Here is a 14,434-nt window from a genome sequence, read left to right as displayed (position 1 = left end):
TGAACCTACAGTGTGTGTATGCCTGAAACTGATTTTTGTGTATTGGAAACAGAATAATGGTGCAAATTAAGATAATATGTAATCCCAATTTTAGTAGCTCATAATCTTTTTGGAAAGACAGACAATATAAGACAGCTTATTAAATTCAGTGATGGTGGAGAAGATGTCCTTTGGTAATAAGAGGAAATAAGTAATTCTGGACAAATAAATGTCAGAATCTCAGTGGGTTTCATGGAAAAAGGGACATTCTAAAGATGTAGAAATTTTGTATTCAGAGATTAAAAATAGAAAGCAGAATGAGGATAAAGAGCTTCTGAGCAATTACATATTTTTAGGAAGATAATTGGGATAGAAGTCAAGCAGTTAAGTGTGGAGGCTGTTGCAGTGGTGTAATCAAGGAGTGTACAGAGGGCCTGAAGTAGGTTTTCTGAATGTAGAATTGATTGAATCTGCATTTAAATATTGGCAGTGATAGAATTATACATAATAATAAGGTTCTGGTCTTAGACAACTGGAAGGAAACTGTTGCTAACCCAGGAAAAAAAACTAAGAAAAGGCGTTTTATTTTAAAAAATTTTTCAAGGTTCGGCCGAGTGGCTCACTTGGTTAAGAGCTTGCTCAAGAGTGTGAGCTCTGAACAACAGGGTCGCCGGTTCGATTCCCGGCCCGAGCTGAGCTGTCGCTGAGCTCGGGTGGCAAGTGTGGCTCTGCTAAAAATAAATAAATAAAATAAAATAATTAAATTTTTTTCAGGGAGTCAGGTTGTAAAAGGAAATGTGGAAAATACATTTTTATTTAGTTTATATCATTGACTTGATATTGCTCTGTGTGTCTGTGTGTCTGTCTGTCTCCAGCAGAAAGTAGAAAACATGAATGTGTAACTCAAAAAGAAATCAGAGCTAGAGATGTTTTGGGGATAAAGATTAAAGTTGAAACCATGGTAGCATGTGCTGAAAAAAACCATTGAAAGTGTGCAAAGCTAGAACTTAGACAAAAGCTCTTACTGAAAGGGGTTGGTAAAGAAAAGGGATCCTTTGAAGAAGCAGTGAAAGGAGGAGAACCAAGAGAATGTACTATCGTGCTGACCTTAGGAAGAGTATTTGACAAACAGCGCATAACTGGCGTCATGAAAAAGCAGTTTCTTTAGAGTGCTGGGGCTAGAGGTAATGGGATGGGAATCAGGTGACCATGAGGAAATGTATCCAATGGGTATGAACTGCCAGTTGGTGGAGTTTTGTAATGAAGATGATGGTCTTAGCAGGAAGCTGAGTTAAAGAAAGGATTTTTTAGAATGGGGAGATTTCGTTTGTATTTTGAGAGTAATGAAAGGTAAGAGATCTAATCTGTGAGGGGGGTGGGAAAGGGAGAAGAAGGTGATCAAGAGAAGGGATATAGAAGTTAACTGTTCTCCAAGGCAAGATGAACGATAATAGAATTGAGGTTGAGAGAGTATTTATGCCAGGGAACCTCCACATTTGCCTGCTTGGGGTTGGTGTTGGGGTAAGGAAAAATTGTGAAAGTTTGAGAAATGAGATTATTATGGTTTTGAAAGTAGTGAGCATTGTACATGGCATATTTGGATGTTCAGTTAGTTACTCAAGCCCTGGGTTTAAGCAAAAGACATGCCAAGAGATGTTCATATGGTTTTGTCAGGGATCCAGTTGACCATGGTTATGAATAGTTTAGTTGTGAATGTTAGTTCTTATCACCAAATAGTTCTGCATCTCTGCTTTCTGAAGGTCATCAAAGGCTTGAATTTCCTCGAGTGTGATAATGTAGGGCTATGTCCCTAGTACTGGTCATTGAGTTGTGAGTGGACATGATGCACATCAGCCTCTACTTGCTGGTGCAAGATCTCCTTTCTTTTCTGTCACAACCTATACATTGTTTGAGGTGGTGGCTTCACCAGCAGCCTATATTCTTGAGTTGACTACTCACGAACAATTATATGAAAGTACATGAGCAAGAAATGTACCTTTGCTGTTTTCAGCCACTGATATATTGGGGTTGTTACTGTACTAACTTAACCTAATATAGATGACTGAATTTACTTAATTATGGTTAATTGGCCAGGTGGTGTGCTGCTCTAAGGGAATTGGATAATTAAGGATGCTAGCCAGTACATGTTGCAAGTGATTATGTGTAAGTACATATTGCCCTAAGGTTTAAACTGGGTTGGGAAGGTAGGATTTAAGTGAGATCAAGAAAGGGCTTTTGACTGCAGAAACTAGCAAAAGGAAGTAGCGCCTTCATTAGCTTAAATATAATTTTAAGTTCTTAGTTTTAAAGATACAAATTAACAGTCATATTTTGGCATATTTGTTTGCTTTAACGTTTTTTAGAGGAAATAATTCATTTTCATACGTAAAAATAGTGTATGTAGCTCTGAGGACTACTCCCATTCATCACGTAAAAGTATATGTTTTGCATTCTGATTCCAATATAACTTTCTAAAATGGTCATCAGTCTTTTTCAAGATTCTAAGTTAAAAATAAAGTCATTGCCGTAGATCATCCTATTGAATCCAAGTCCATTCATTATCACAGATAACACTTGTAGAATAAGGGACCAAAACTCAAAATTAATTTAAACAGCATTGGTTTTGAAAACCCATCATTTGTTCTCTTTAGGATTTAAAAACTGACTTAGTTACTCTATAATTCTTTAAGCTTTTATTCATTGTATTTTTCTCTTATATAGGTAATTTAGTAAATCACCGTAGAATTCAAGTTTTAAAAAATTGAGCACAAGTCTGCAAATGCAAGTCAAAATAAGGATCCAGTTTAGAATTGGCATTTTGTAGTTTATCATGTGCTCACGTAAAGTGAAAAAAGAGTTAAACTTCTGTCTGATAAAAATGTTTCAGACTTACATTGACTGTATATTCAGCATAAACTTCAGTTTTCTGAACTTTACTTAAACTATTTCATTACACAGCATTTTCATTTTTACTTGAAAAAATTCTGGATCACGAACTCTTGTTTTTTTATTCTAGATTCCTGGATTTTGTGAGAATGAGAAAGGTGTCGTCCCTTGTAGTATTCTGGTTGGCTACAAAGCTGTGTACCGTTTGTGCTTTGGCTTGGCCATGTTCTATCTTCTCCTTTCTCTATTGATGATCAAAGTGAAGAGCAGCAGTGATCCTAGAGCTGCCGTGCACAATGGGTAAGTTCTTGAATACAGTCATGTACCGTTTAATGATGGGGATACATTCTGAGAAATGTGTTGTTAGGTGATTTCGTCTTTGTGCCAACATCATAGAGTGCACTTACACAAATCTAGATGGTAGAGCCTATTGCTCTTAGGCTACAAACCTGTATAGCATGTTACTGTACTGAATACTGTAGGTAAGTTGTAACATTGTTAACTATTTGTGTATCTAAACATAGAAAAGGTACAGTAAGATATGGTATAAAAGATGAAAAAATGGCACACCTCTATGGGGCAGTTACCATTAACGGAGTTTGCAGGATTGGAGATTGCTCTGGATGAGTCAGTGAGTGAGTAGTGAGTGCATATGAAGGCTTCGGACATTAATGTACACTACTGTATAGACTACAGACTGTTTACTTTGGCTATAAAACAACACGAGATTAAATCAAACACAAGAGAAGCTGATGCAGTCAAGAGACATGATAAACAAGTTGTATGAGGCTGCTGCTAACATAACAGCATAACTTTTTTTATAGCAAACAAACTTTTTTATAAATAGAAAACAGTACACTCCAAAATAATAAAAAGTATAGTGTACCCTGAAACTAGTATGATACTCTATATCAGCTGTACTTGAAAAATTTTTTTAAAGTATAGTATGCATAAACCATTGACAGTCATTTATTAGCACTATCAAGTACTATGTACAATACATATTGTATGTGCTATACTTTTACATGACTGGCAGCACAGTAGGTTTGTTCACACCAGCATCACCATAAACGTGAGTAATGCGTTGCTCTGTGATGCTATCACAGCTACAGTGTCACTAGGTGATAAGAATTTTTCAGCTCTAGTATAATCTTATGGGACCAGTGTCAAATAGGCGGCCCGTCATTGACCAAAATGGTATTATGTGGTGCCTAACTAAACTTCAGTATAAAAAGCCTGGGTAGCCTCTTCTCGGTAATTTTCAGTCTGTCGAAAGAAACATTAAAGCAGAATAAACTTACGTAATTTTTAGAGTTATTTTGTTATTCATAAATGACGGTAAAATTCTCGTGTCTACTTGAGAGTGTCAGACTTTGGAAATATAAATGTTACATACCATTGGGTCGTTTATTGGTATAATCTCTGATGCGTAATGTTCTATATTTTCATATTGAAAAGGGGATCTACCACATCAGTAACGGGAGCTTACTCCTCTTTCCCGTCTTAGCTCTTGGTGGAGCAGTCTAACTACAGGAAGCAGAACTTGGTTCCTTAGACCTCCAATGCAGACAGAATGCAAAACTTTATTCCTCAACAGGAATAAAGGCTCTTATGCATTTTCATTTATTCCATTGACTACTTCAGCTCCAGGGTGATTGCTTTTCTAAATGAATGGTTGGTTGTACTGGACAACCTAGAAGGAAACCTCAGGGTCTCTTTAATCTCCTGTAATAATCTCCCTTAATATTTCTGGTACTCTATTTGAATGTGTTGAATTGTATCTCTGTTTTTTTCTCATAAATTAAAGATAAATTTTTAATATTTGCTATTGCTGTTTTATAAATGCTACCAAAGACAGGAAGAGTGAACAAGTGAAATATAAACAGTAATGAAAAAGTGTGCTCTGACAGGTTGATTTTACTTTATCCTGTCCCCTTAGTCATTGGTTTTATTTTTTAGCACTCTTATAACCATTTTTATTAAATATATTTTTAAGCATTTCTCAAAATGCATTACAAAATGGCAATCACAACCATTCTGACTCTTCTCAAAGTAGCATGCATATGGCACTTTTACAATCATCTTTGTTAGATGTACTTTTTTAAAAAATTGAGATATAATTGATGTATAGTATTATATAGGTTTAAGAGGTACAGAGTGTTGATTTTATATGTTTATATATTGGAACATGATTAAACACTACTCACAAAAATGAACTAAAATGGAGTCCAGGGTGGTTTTCAGTCAGATGTCAGGCAGCCAGGATGATGGATGCCAGGTTATGCGGAAGATGGGTGGTAAGATGTCTGGTCATGCCCCGGTGGTCTGGATAATGGATGTCAGGTGGATATCTATGTGAGTCCTTTAGGAGATAACTAGAAGGATACGTGGAGGTCCAGAAGTATGTCCAGGCAATGATGCAGGGCTGGAAAGTTCAAAAAAGTTTCAGTTCCCAGGTGAGTTAGAGAATGGCTCAACCTTCATAATGTTAATTTTAGCAGCTTGGTTAAAATGACTGCTGAGAAGTCCTCTGATTGCCTAATCGGAGTTCCTTTGTATATTACAATCTTCTTTTCTCTGGTTGCTTTTAGGATTCTCTCTCTAGCTTTCATTTTTGAACAGTTTTATTTTATAACGTGTCTTGGAAAGGGTCTTTTTGCTTTGAGATAATATGTGATATATTAGCTTTGTGAAGTTGGGTATCTAAGACTCCAGATTTGGGAAGTTCTCAGCTATTATTTCTTTAAATAAACTTTCTGCCCTCTTTTCTCTCTCCTCACCTCTGGTACTCCCGATTATTCTAATATTTGAGTTCCATAGATTATGTAGACTTTCTTCACTGGTTTTCACTCTTTTTCTCTGTTCATCCTGATTGTATCATTTCAAACTGCTTGCCCTCTAGATTGCTCATCTCTTCTGCCGTATGATCTGCCCTGTTGCAGAGGCTCTTTGTGGTTTCATTTATTTCGTTGACTACTTCAGCTCCAGAATTTGATTCTTTTTTATGATTTCTGACTCTTTACTAGGTTTCTATTTTTGTCCATGTATTTTTTTCCTGATGATGAATTGTCTTCCTGTGTTTTCTTGTAGCTTGTTGAGTTTTCTCAAAACAGCTATTTTGAATTCTTTATCCGCTAGATTGCAAGATTCCATGCCTTTGAGCTCAGTTATTAAAGGATTATTATCTTTTGGTGATAAAATATTTTCTTGATTATTCATGTTCCTTGTAGTTTTGCATTGCTATTTTTTGGTGTTTTTTTTTCCTGTTTAAAGTAGCAGACACCTCAGATCTTTACCAGCTACCTTCAAATGAGGTTTACTGTTCACTGATCCTGTTATATCTGGGCTTTTCTCTGGCCTTGTATTTCTATACCTGCTCCATACTTCTTGCCTTATTTTGTGACAGAATATTTAAGCTTTTACATCTTCTCTGGTCCTTAAAACTCACCTGGCTGGCTACTGAAAATCTCTTGTTTTCCAGAAGGTGGCACTACAGCTCAAGTTTGTGGTTCCTCGTTTGCTCACAGATCACGGTCCATTTTTCTCAGAGCACTCCCATTACTGGACCTGTGCACACAAGGAACTTGCCAGAGTGGCAGGGTGTGGATTTAGTACTTGGTGTTTAGGGTCCTACACAGCCGGCAGAGAGGTCCTTGGCTGAGGTTTGCCCATAGGCTCATGGTCAGACTTCCCACTTAATTAAGTCCTGAGCACAGTCAGCAGGAACAGGGTTCCTTTAATGCTCTTTATCTACCTCTTCCCCCATCGCCTTTCTCCCCTGAGTCATGGAGGCGCTGTGCAGTCTGGGTGCCGCTGGAGAGAAAGAGGTTTCTTCAGAATTGCCCTGCAGAGCTGGGGGAGCCAGTCACACTCACTCACAGCTCCCCTTTCCCCCCACAGGAGAGGTCGCTGCCAGAGCGTGTCCACACTTACCTTGGTGGAGGGACGGCACTGGCAGAGTTCCTCTTCCCCTCTCTGTGGCATTGAAACTCTTTTTTTTCTCACATGGTGTGTTGGAATCTCCCCTCAGGAAGCCTGGACTTTTACAGATTCTCTGTTGTCTGTGGGTATTTGCCCTCGTCAGCACTCTCCAGGTTTCCCCCGACCACAGCTAAGAGGGCTTGGGGCAGGTTGCCGGTTCTGCCACCCATACCAAGGCCTGTCTTTCTGTTCCCAAATGCACAGGTGGGCAAGACTCCTCCCAGGCGTTTGCCATCTGTTGCTGCTGGATCCCACAAGTTCCATAGAGACACTTTCGTGGATGAATGCCTAACTCGTTGTTAAAAATAGGGGGACAGAAAGTAGGGACGTCTTACACTGCCATGAAGCCGATGTCCTAAAAGCTGGTTGTTTTAAATTATTATCAATTTTGCAAAGATCATTTACCATGAGTTTTTAAAATCTATTTAGTTGTACAGTGCGCCTTTCATTTTCACATATTATCACACTAATTATAAAAATGAAATGGAACTGATATTCTCATTTTATTATAATGAATTAGTGATCCACATATCTTTCTTAAAACTATCCCGAAACAGTTCACATCGTAGTCTTTACTTCTTGTTTTCATTATCATCAGAAACAGTAGAACAGTCACATAAAGTGTAGCCATTCTTTAAGATGCTTTTAAAAGATTTTATTTATAAAACTATTTGTTGAATGAATATTAATAAAAAATCATAACCTTGTCTTTTTTTTAGATTCTGGTTCTTTAAATTTGCTGTAGCAATTGCAATTATTATTGGGGCTTTCTTTATTCCAGAAGGAACTTTTACAACTGGTAAGAAATCTTTTCTTTAATTGTATGATGTTGCTCTTTTATAAAGAAAATGAAATAATTGCCTGGAACTGTAACTCTATTTATTATTTTATTTTTTCCTTCTGGGTGGCAAAATCAAAACATTTATGTAAAATTTTATTTTCCCTTTTGTGTATTGGGATTGTGAAAATGAAATAATAAGAACCGAACTAGCCTCTCAGCTTTTTGTGTGTGTTTTTTCTTTCAGTGTGGTTTTATGTGGGCATGGCAGGTGCCTTTTGCTTCATCCTCATACAGCTGGTCTTACTTATTGATTTTGCCCATTCATGGAATGAATCATGGGTTGAAAAAATGGAAGAAGGGAACTCAAAATGTTGGTATGCAGGTAAGTTTTTGTCTTACAAAACATCTTCAAGATAGTGGAATTTTGAAGATAAGAGTAGATATATAGACTATAGGAAAATCATGATTTTTATGGTGTTCAATGAAGTTTTTACTTGAAAGAGTTTGAATGGTTTCATCTCACATTGTATCAGCAACTTACTTGTGGAGAGAGCTTTTGGCAGATTCAATGAAGAACATACCCAAGAACCAGGGAATTAGTCCAAAAGATCCTAACTGCTAAACTAGATGTTCTAAAGCCTATTACTCAAAGTATGTACATTTTATAGCCTAATTTCCTAGTCTAAAGCAGGTTAAAAGTAAAATATTAAAGGGACTAGGACTGCTAGAAATAGATAAACAGTGGTATAATTCATAAACATAAGCAAGTAGAAAAAATATAAAAAGCAACTCTGAAACACTTTATATAAGTTTGAAGGATGCCTTTATGTGTATCAGTGACATTGAGGGCGTTCTTATAGTATTGTCATTAATGTTTATTATAATGATGAGCTTGAGTCCTATTGTTATACTGTAACACAGATGAAGATTCAGATGCTTACAGCAGGTAACAAATGTGGGGGCAGAGAACCAGGTTTAAGTTCATATTGAATCCTTGTGAAAACAGCAGGGACTGTGGTGAATTGGAGAACATGAAGGCCCTATGAAGTGCGTAGCCACGCACATTTCCACCCAGTAGTTGCCTTGTGCAGATATGAATGTCGTGTTGCCTAATTTTTCTGATTTTTTTTTCAAAAGAAGCCATAAATCTATATTTTTATGTGAAATTATCTGCGTTTCAGCTAAAAAGAATGATACCTTAAATCACAGTGAAAGCTAAATCCAACGTGTCTGCTAGGCTGATACTTCTCTCACACAACTAGTTTGTGGTATTTGATCGCAGTGGTTAAAATAAGGAGAGTTGGGTATTCAGAGAGAGAAGCTTTAGCCATTTAGAAAATTCACTTGTACGGAATACCTCGGTCTTTAGTGCAGGAGTTTCCCTTTTGTCCACTGCTGTATCCCCAGGGCCAGGAACTGTATGTGCTTCAGTAAATATTTATTGGATGGATTTCACTGATGAGGCATATTACATAAATATATGTATATTGAGCACACATTAGCACAAAAACTAAAACACATTGTATATGTTGAAATTTACACAGAAGAAACTTAGGTTGTCTTACTAAATAATAATAACTTACTCTTGCATAACAAAAATGTTTTAAAGATTTGAGTGGAGGAAAAGCATCATTGTTTTATGGGTTTAGCATTAACAATGAAAATAAATTTGTTTCAAATGCTTTTGTTTACAACTGAATGATTATGGTTCTTTAAAAACCTTAGGTAATATTCCCCTTGTAGTTATTTTTCTGTGTTTTGAAAATAGTGGTTAACATACATGAATGTGTTTTGTAAACTCTAATATATTGCTCAAAATCATATTAGTATGTCACTAACTTGAAAATGTATAGTAATAGTGAGCTGTGCATAAAGACTAAAATTCTTAGGTATAAAGTTCAGAATTAATATTCCTCCCTGCTTTTATAGCCTGCATAATGCTGACAATGTTAGTTGCTTGAATATATTTTTGAATAAAATAAGATTCTTTTTAAAACAAGGCCAATGCCTAATTCCTAATATTTGTGATAAAATCTAACTGTCCCATTATATTTCTTTCACAGCTTTGTTATCAGCCACAGCTCTGAATTACCTGCTGTCTTTAGTTGCTATCGCCCTATTCTTTGTTTACTATACTCATCCAGCCAGTTGTTCAGAAAATAAAGCCTTCATCAGTGTCAACATGCTCCTCTGCCTTGGTGCTTCTGTACTGTCTATACTGCCAAAAATCCAAGTATGCCCTTTATATCATTAGTTTTTATGAAGCTTCTGTTTTTCTTAAGTTTTCCTAAATCTTGAATGATGTTAAAATATTTATCCCTGTTACTTACTTTTTGTAGGAATCACAACCAAGATCTGGTTTGTTACAATCTTCAGTAATTACAATCTACACAATGTATTTGACATGGTCTGCTATGACCAATGAACCAGGTATGTTTTGTTTGCTTGAGGTTTTTGGGGTTTTTTTCTTTTCTTTTTAATCAGTGCTGCAACTTATTTTTTTTTCAAAGATGGTAATTTTCTCAAATTAAGCTATTTAGAAATTAAGCAAGACAAATACCATATGATTTCACTAATATGTGGAAAATAAAAAACAAAGAAACAAAAGAACCAACTTATAGAGGCAGACAACAGATTGGTGGTTACCAGAGAGCAAGGGGTGGTAGAGGGCAAAGTGGGTAAAGGGGATCAATTGTGTGTGACATATGGACACTAGACTTTTGGTGGTGAGCACCGTGTAGTATATGCAGGTGTTGGATTCTAATGTTGTACAACTGAAACTTGTTATAACTTCTTTTAAAAAAAGAAAAAAAATTAGTCGTATGGAAGTAATAATACCATTGTCATCTTTGATGTATTTCTATATTTTTTTTACTTAGTTTCTTTCAGTAACAAAATTACAAGAAATTATATGAAAATTCTAAGAAATATACCTAATTTGCATAGTGCATATGATGCATAGAAAAAAAAAGCTGTTTGAATGCGTGTTCCAGTTATAAACAGTATGGCTTTTTTCAATTATGATATTTTTGCCTGACTATCTTGCAAGTGAATGTAATTGGGCTTGTAGCAAATCTCTTTATAGGCCTGTTACATTGCATTCCATGAGAATAGAAGCCAGTGTATGTCATTTGAGATGAAATAAATTAGTTGACGAATTACTATTTTTTTTAAAAGAAAATGTTTTCTTTAAAAACAGAATACAAAATATGTTATCTGAATCTCATTTTATAGAGTTTACAACTCCATATTTTCTTTATCACTAGATGAAGAAAGCAATTTTTTTGGTTTGTTTTTGTTTTTAGTATGTTCGGGAAAGATTATTAATTTTGTCCAGGTAAGTGGTTCGAAAAAAATTATTAGTTATTTGATTTAGAAATTATCCTTATTTGAATGGCTTTAACATAAAAATCATTTTCATTAATAAGATGGTGATTGACATATCTAGCTTTGTGGAAAGAGAAAACATATTTTGGACACTTTAGTGAATAGTTTACCAATCCTTTAATTCTTTCTTCCAAGAGCTAAGAGACAGAATAAGCATTATGTCATTAATAATATCTCAGCTCCTGCATGAGGTTGAAAGTGATATTATTTAACTTTCTCAAGCACTTCTGTAAAATTAGCACTATAAAATTTTAAAGGTTTCTTTATTAATATAAATGCAAGTTGTCTTAAAGTATGTTTTTGTTATACTTGTGCCCTTTTCCAGCAAAACTTTGAATTTGTGAGGGTATAAAGAGTTAAAAAGAACTACGATTACATTCTGAAAAATAGTGTTTTTATACTATTTTAACATTTTAATTTGGCCTTCATTTACATTACAGAAACAAATTGCAACCCAAGCCTGCTAAGCATAATTGGGTACAATACAACAAGCACTGTCCCAAAGGAGGGACAGTCTGTCCAGTGGTGGCATGCTCAAGGCATTATAGGACTAATCCTCTTTTTACTGTGTGTGTTTTATTCGAGGTAAGAACATTACGTTGTTGTTTTTTTTTTTTAACAAAAAGCCCAGCGATTCATTTATGAATTTTTTTTTTAAATGCTCTTTTTCTTCTCTCATCCGAAACTGTCCTTCATGCAGTATCCGTACTTCGAACAATAGTCAGGTTAATAAACTGACTCTAACAAGTGATGAATCAACATTAATAGAAGATGGTGGAGCCAGAAGTGATGGATCATTGGAGGATGGAGACGACGTTCACCGGGCTGTAGATAATGAAAGGGATGGTGTCACTTACAGTTACTCGTTCTTTCACTTCATGCTTTTCTTGGCTTCCCTTTATATCATGATGACCCTTACCAACTGGTACAGGTACTTATATTTTATGAAAATTTTGCATGTGGAAATTCTGATGGCTTTTTTGTAATTCCATTGCCAAACATGGCGTGAAGTACTTTTTATCCTCCAGTGTATATCAGAATTTACAGCTAAATGAATAGTGGATCATTGTGAGAAATGCAGACTTTACTTCTTTACTTTTGCAGTTACAAACATGGAAATATCTCCAAATCTTGAAGAAATTAAAGAGAAATTTTCGTGAAGCTAACATTTCTTACAGAAATATATGTTGATAGCTGATCCAACAGTTTCTATTTTTTTTAATACTGTAACCAATTCCTGACAAAATACAGTAGATAGCGCGTCTGTTTTGTTCAAATTTTGTCATTAAAAGCTCTGAAGATTTCAGAATTGAAGTGTGAATATATAAATGTAGATGGATCCTTAGAACTCTTCAAAACTTACTTTATGCTTTTTTATTACTTCAAAACTATCCATAAATCTTTCTGGTTAAGAGGAAGGTACCAATTTACATTATTTTATTTTTGAAAATTGTAATTTTGTCCAAATGATGACTGAAAGATTTGAGATTCAAGGTGAACTGTATGGTTTGTGCTGTTCTGTTTTTAAAAATTTTTTTTTTAAGATTTTTATTGGGGAATTGGGGGAAGGGGAACAGACAAGTTGCTGTCCTTTTGTTCTTCAGTCTAGTTGTGGAGGACGGCACTTCACTGGCCCAAGTTGGCACCATCATTGCGCTTTTTCCGGGCGAGGCAGATCAGTCACCGGCTTATGGACAGCCGCTCACGCTGGCTGCTGGCCGCTCACACTGGCTGCTGGCTACACACGGTAGCCCATGGCAACCCACTGCCACAGGGGTTGCAGCCTACACTGTCGCCGGCGACTCACAGCAGCCCAGCTCCCGGTTGAGCTGTTGTTCAGCATCTTAGCTGTGGAGGGCAGTGTCACTGGCCCTCATATGTGGGATCTGAACCGGGACCCTCTGGTGTCCCAAACCAGCTCTTAACCACCGTGCCACTTGGCCGGCCTTGTTTTTAATAATTTTTAATGCATAATACCCTTAACAACTTGTAAGAAGACTGTGAATACCAGCAAAAGATAGAGAAAAAAGATGATTTTTTGCCTCATTTGAGAGTAGCCTTTAGTGGATATTTATTATTGAAAAATATACATTTTAAAAAATTTCTATACTGCAACATATAAAGCTATAAGAATCCACATAGTTCTCAATAATTGACAACTTTGGCTCTCAGGTAATAGTAAATATTACTACTTTAGATCAAAAATATTTTTGGTATGTTCCATTAACACAAAAATCAGCTAAATTTGGAACATATTTACTTCCCAGTTTCTTAAATTTGAGGTGTGGGTATATAATCTGCTTTGAACAGATTATATTCTTTATACAGGATAGGACTGGTAAGTCTTTTGTATTATAACGTTATTTATCCAGAGGTCACATTCCATTTCTCTGCTAGCTCATAGCTACTAAGCCAGAAATACATGAAGAGCCTCTGAGTATTATATAAAAGAGCTACTTCAGAGGCCTCTGTCCTTTACTCCTTTAAATTACTGATTTTTACCTTCACATTCGCTACTAGCACAGTATAGAAAGCAAGGCAACAGACTTAGCAGCTATACGTCTGTTATCAAATTATGTACAAAGAACACTTGTGAAGTGATGAAGTTTAGTAGCTCGATGACTGATAATCCAAACCCTCCCCATTTTGTTTCCCTTACAATTTAGGTATGAGCCTTCTCGTGAGATGAAAAGTCAGTGGACGGCTGTCTGGGTGAAAATCTCTTCTAGTTGGATTGGCCTTGTACTGTATGTTTGGACGCTGGTGGCACCGCTTGTTCTTACAAATCGTGATTTTGACTGAACGGGACTTCTGGCATGAAAGTCTCACTTTGATCATTGCTTATTTGAAATTAGCAGTATTTACAACTTTTGTAAAGTTGTGTATGCGTGTGCTTCCCATGAAACTTCTCAGTGTTCTAGCATGAATTAGATTTTACCGCTTGCCATTTTATTCATTATATTCTTGCGCATTGATGTGTGTGTTAGAGTGAATCACAAAGGTTTTATGTGTATGGTGGTAAGTTAGGAAAAGTGGACATTGTTAGGTATACCCAGTGCTCTGTACCTTTGAAAACCATAGTGAAAAACAAAACTGTATGGCAATTTGATTTTTAAATTGTGTTAGAACCTAAGCTGTCTTAGGAAGTATAAAAGGAAGCATACGTCTGCCTTTTGAAATACCTAATGCCTTGCCCTACAGGAGACTGCAAAGAACATGGCTATTTTAAAATTGTATAAACAAGTCACTTAAATGCCAGTTGTTGAAAAGTCTTTTCAAGTTTTTCCCTTGATAGGATAGGAAATATACAGGTAGGGAGTATTTGATGGACAACAGTATAGCTTATGATGGAGATTGAGACAGAGCCTTCAAAGAAACTCAGATTGGTGGTGATGGCTACTAAACTGAATACTCAATTAG

General features: G+C 36.0%; 1 protein-coding gene across 1 annotated transcript in view; it reads left to right on the top strand.

The window, feature by feature from the left end:
- Positions 1-14,168, top strand: part of SERINC1 (serine incorporator 1) — a 27,449-nt gene extending 13,281 nt beyond the window's left edge. Inside the window, exons 2-9 of the mRNA XM_019625661.1 lie at positions 2,996-3,165; positions 7,566-7,645; positions 7,872-8,009; positions 9,691-9,860; positions 9,967-10,057; positions 11,455-11,599; positions 11,715-11,945; positions 13,681-14,168. Coding sequence (XP_019481206.1) covers positions 2,996-3,165; positions 7,566-7,645; positions 7,872-8,009; positions 9,691-9,860; positions 9,967-10,057; positions 11,455-11,599; positions 11,715-11,945; positions 13,681-13,816 — 1,161 coding nt within the window. The 3' untranslated portion in view covers positions 13,817-14,168. The remainder of the gene's footprint in view (positions 1-2,995; positions 3,166-7,565; positions 7,646-7,871; positions 8,010-9,690; positions 9,861-9,966; positions 10,058-11,454; positions 11,600-11,714; positions 11,946-13,680) is intronic.
- Positions 14,169-14,434: the final 266 nt, after the last annotated feature.

The sequence above is a fragment of the Hipposideros armiger genome, unplaced genomic scaffold (genome assembly GCF_001890085.2).
Source record: "Hipposideros armiger isolate ML-2016 unplaced genomic scaffold, ASM189008v1 scaffold_637, whole genome shotgun sequence".
In the NCBI taxonomy this organism is placed as follows: Eukaryota; Metazoa; Chordata; class Mammalia; order Chiroptera; family Hipposideridae; genus Hipposideros; species Hipposideros armiger.
The sequence above is the reverse complement of the archived record's forward strand: the minus strand, read 5'-3'. Positions and strand labels throughout refer to the sequence as shown.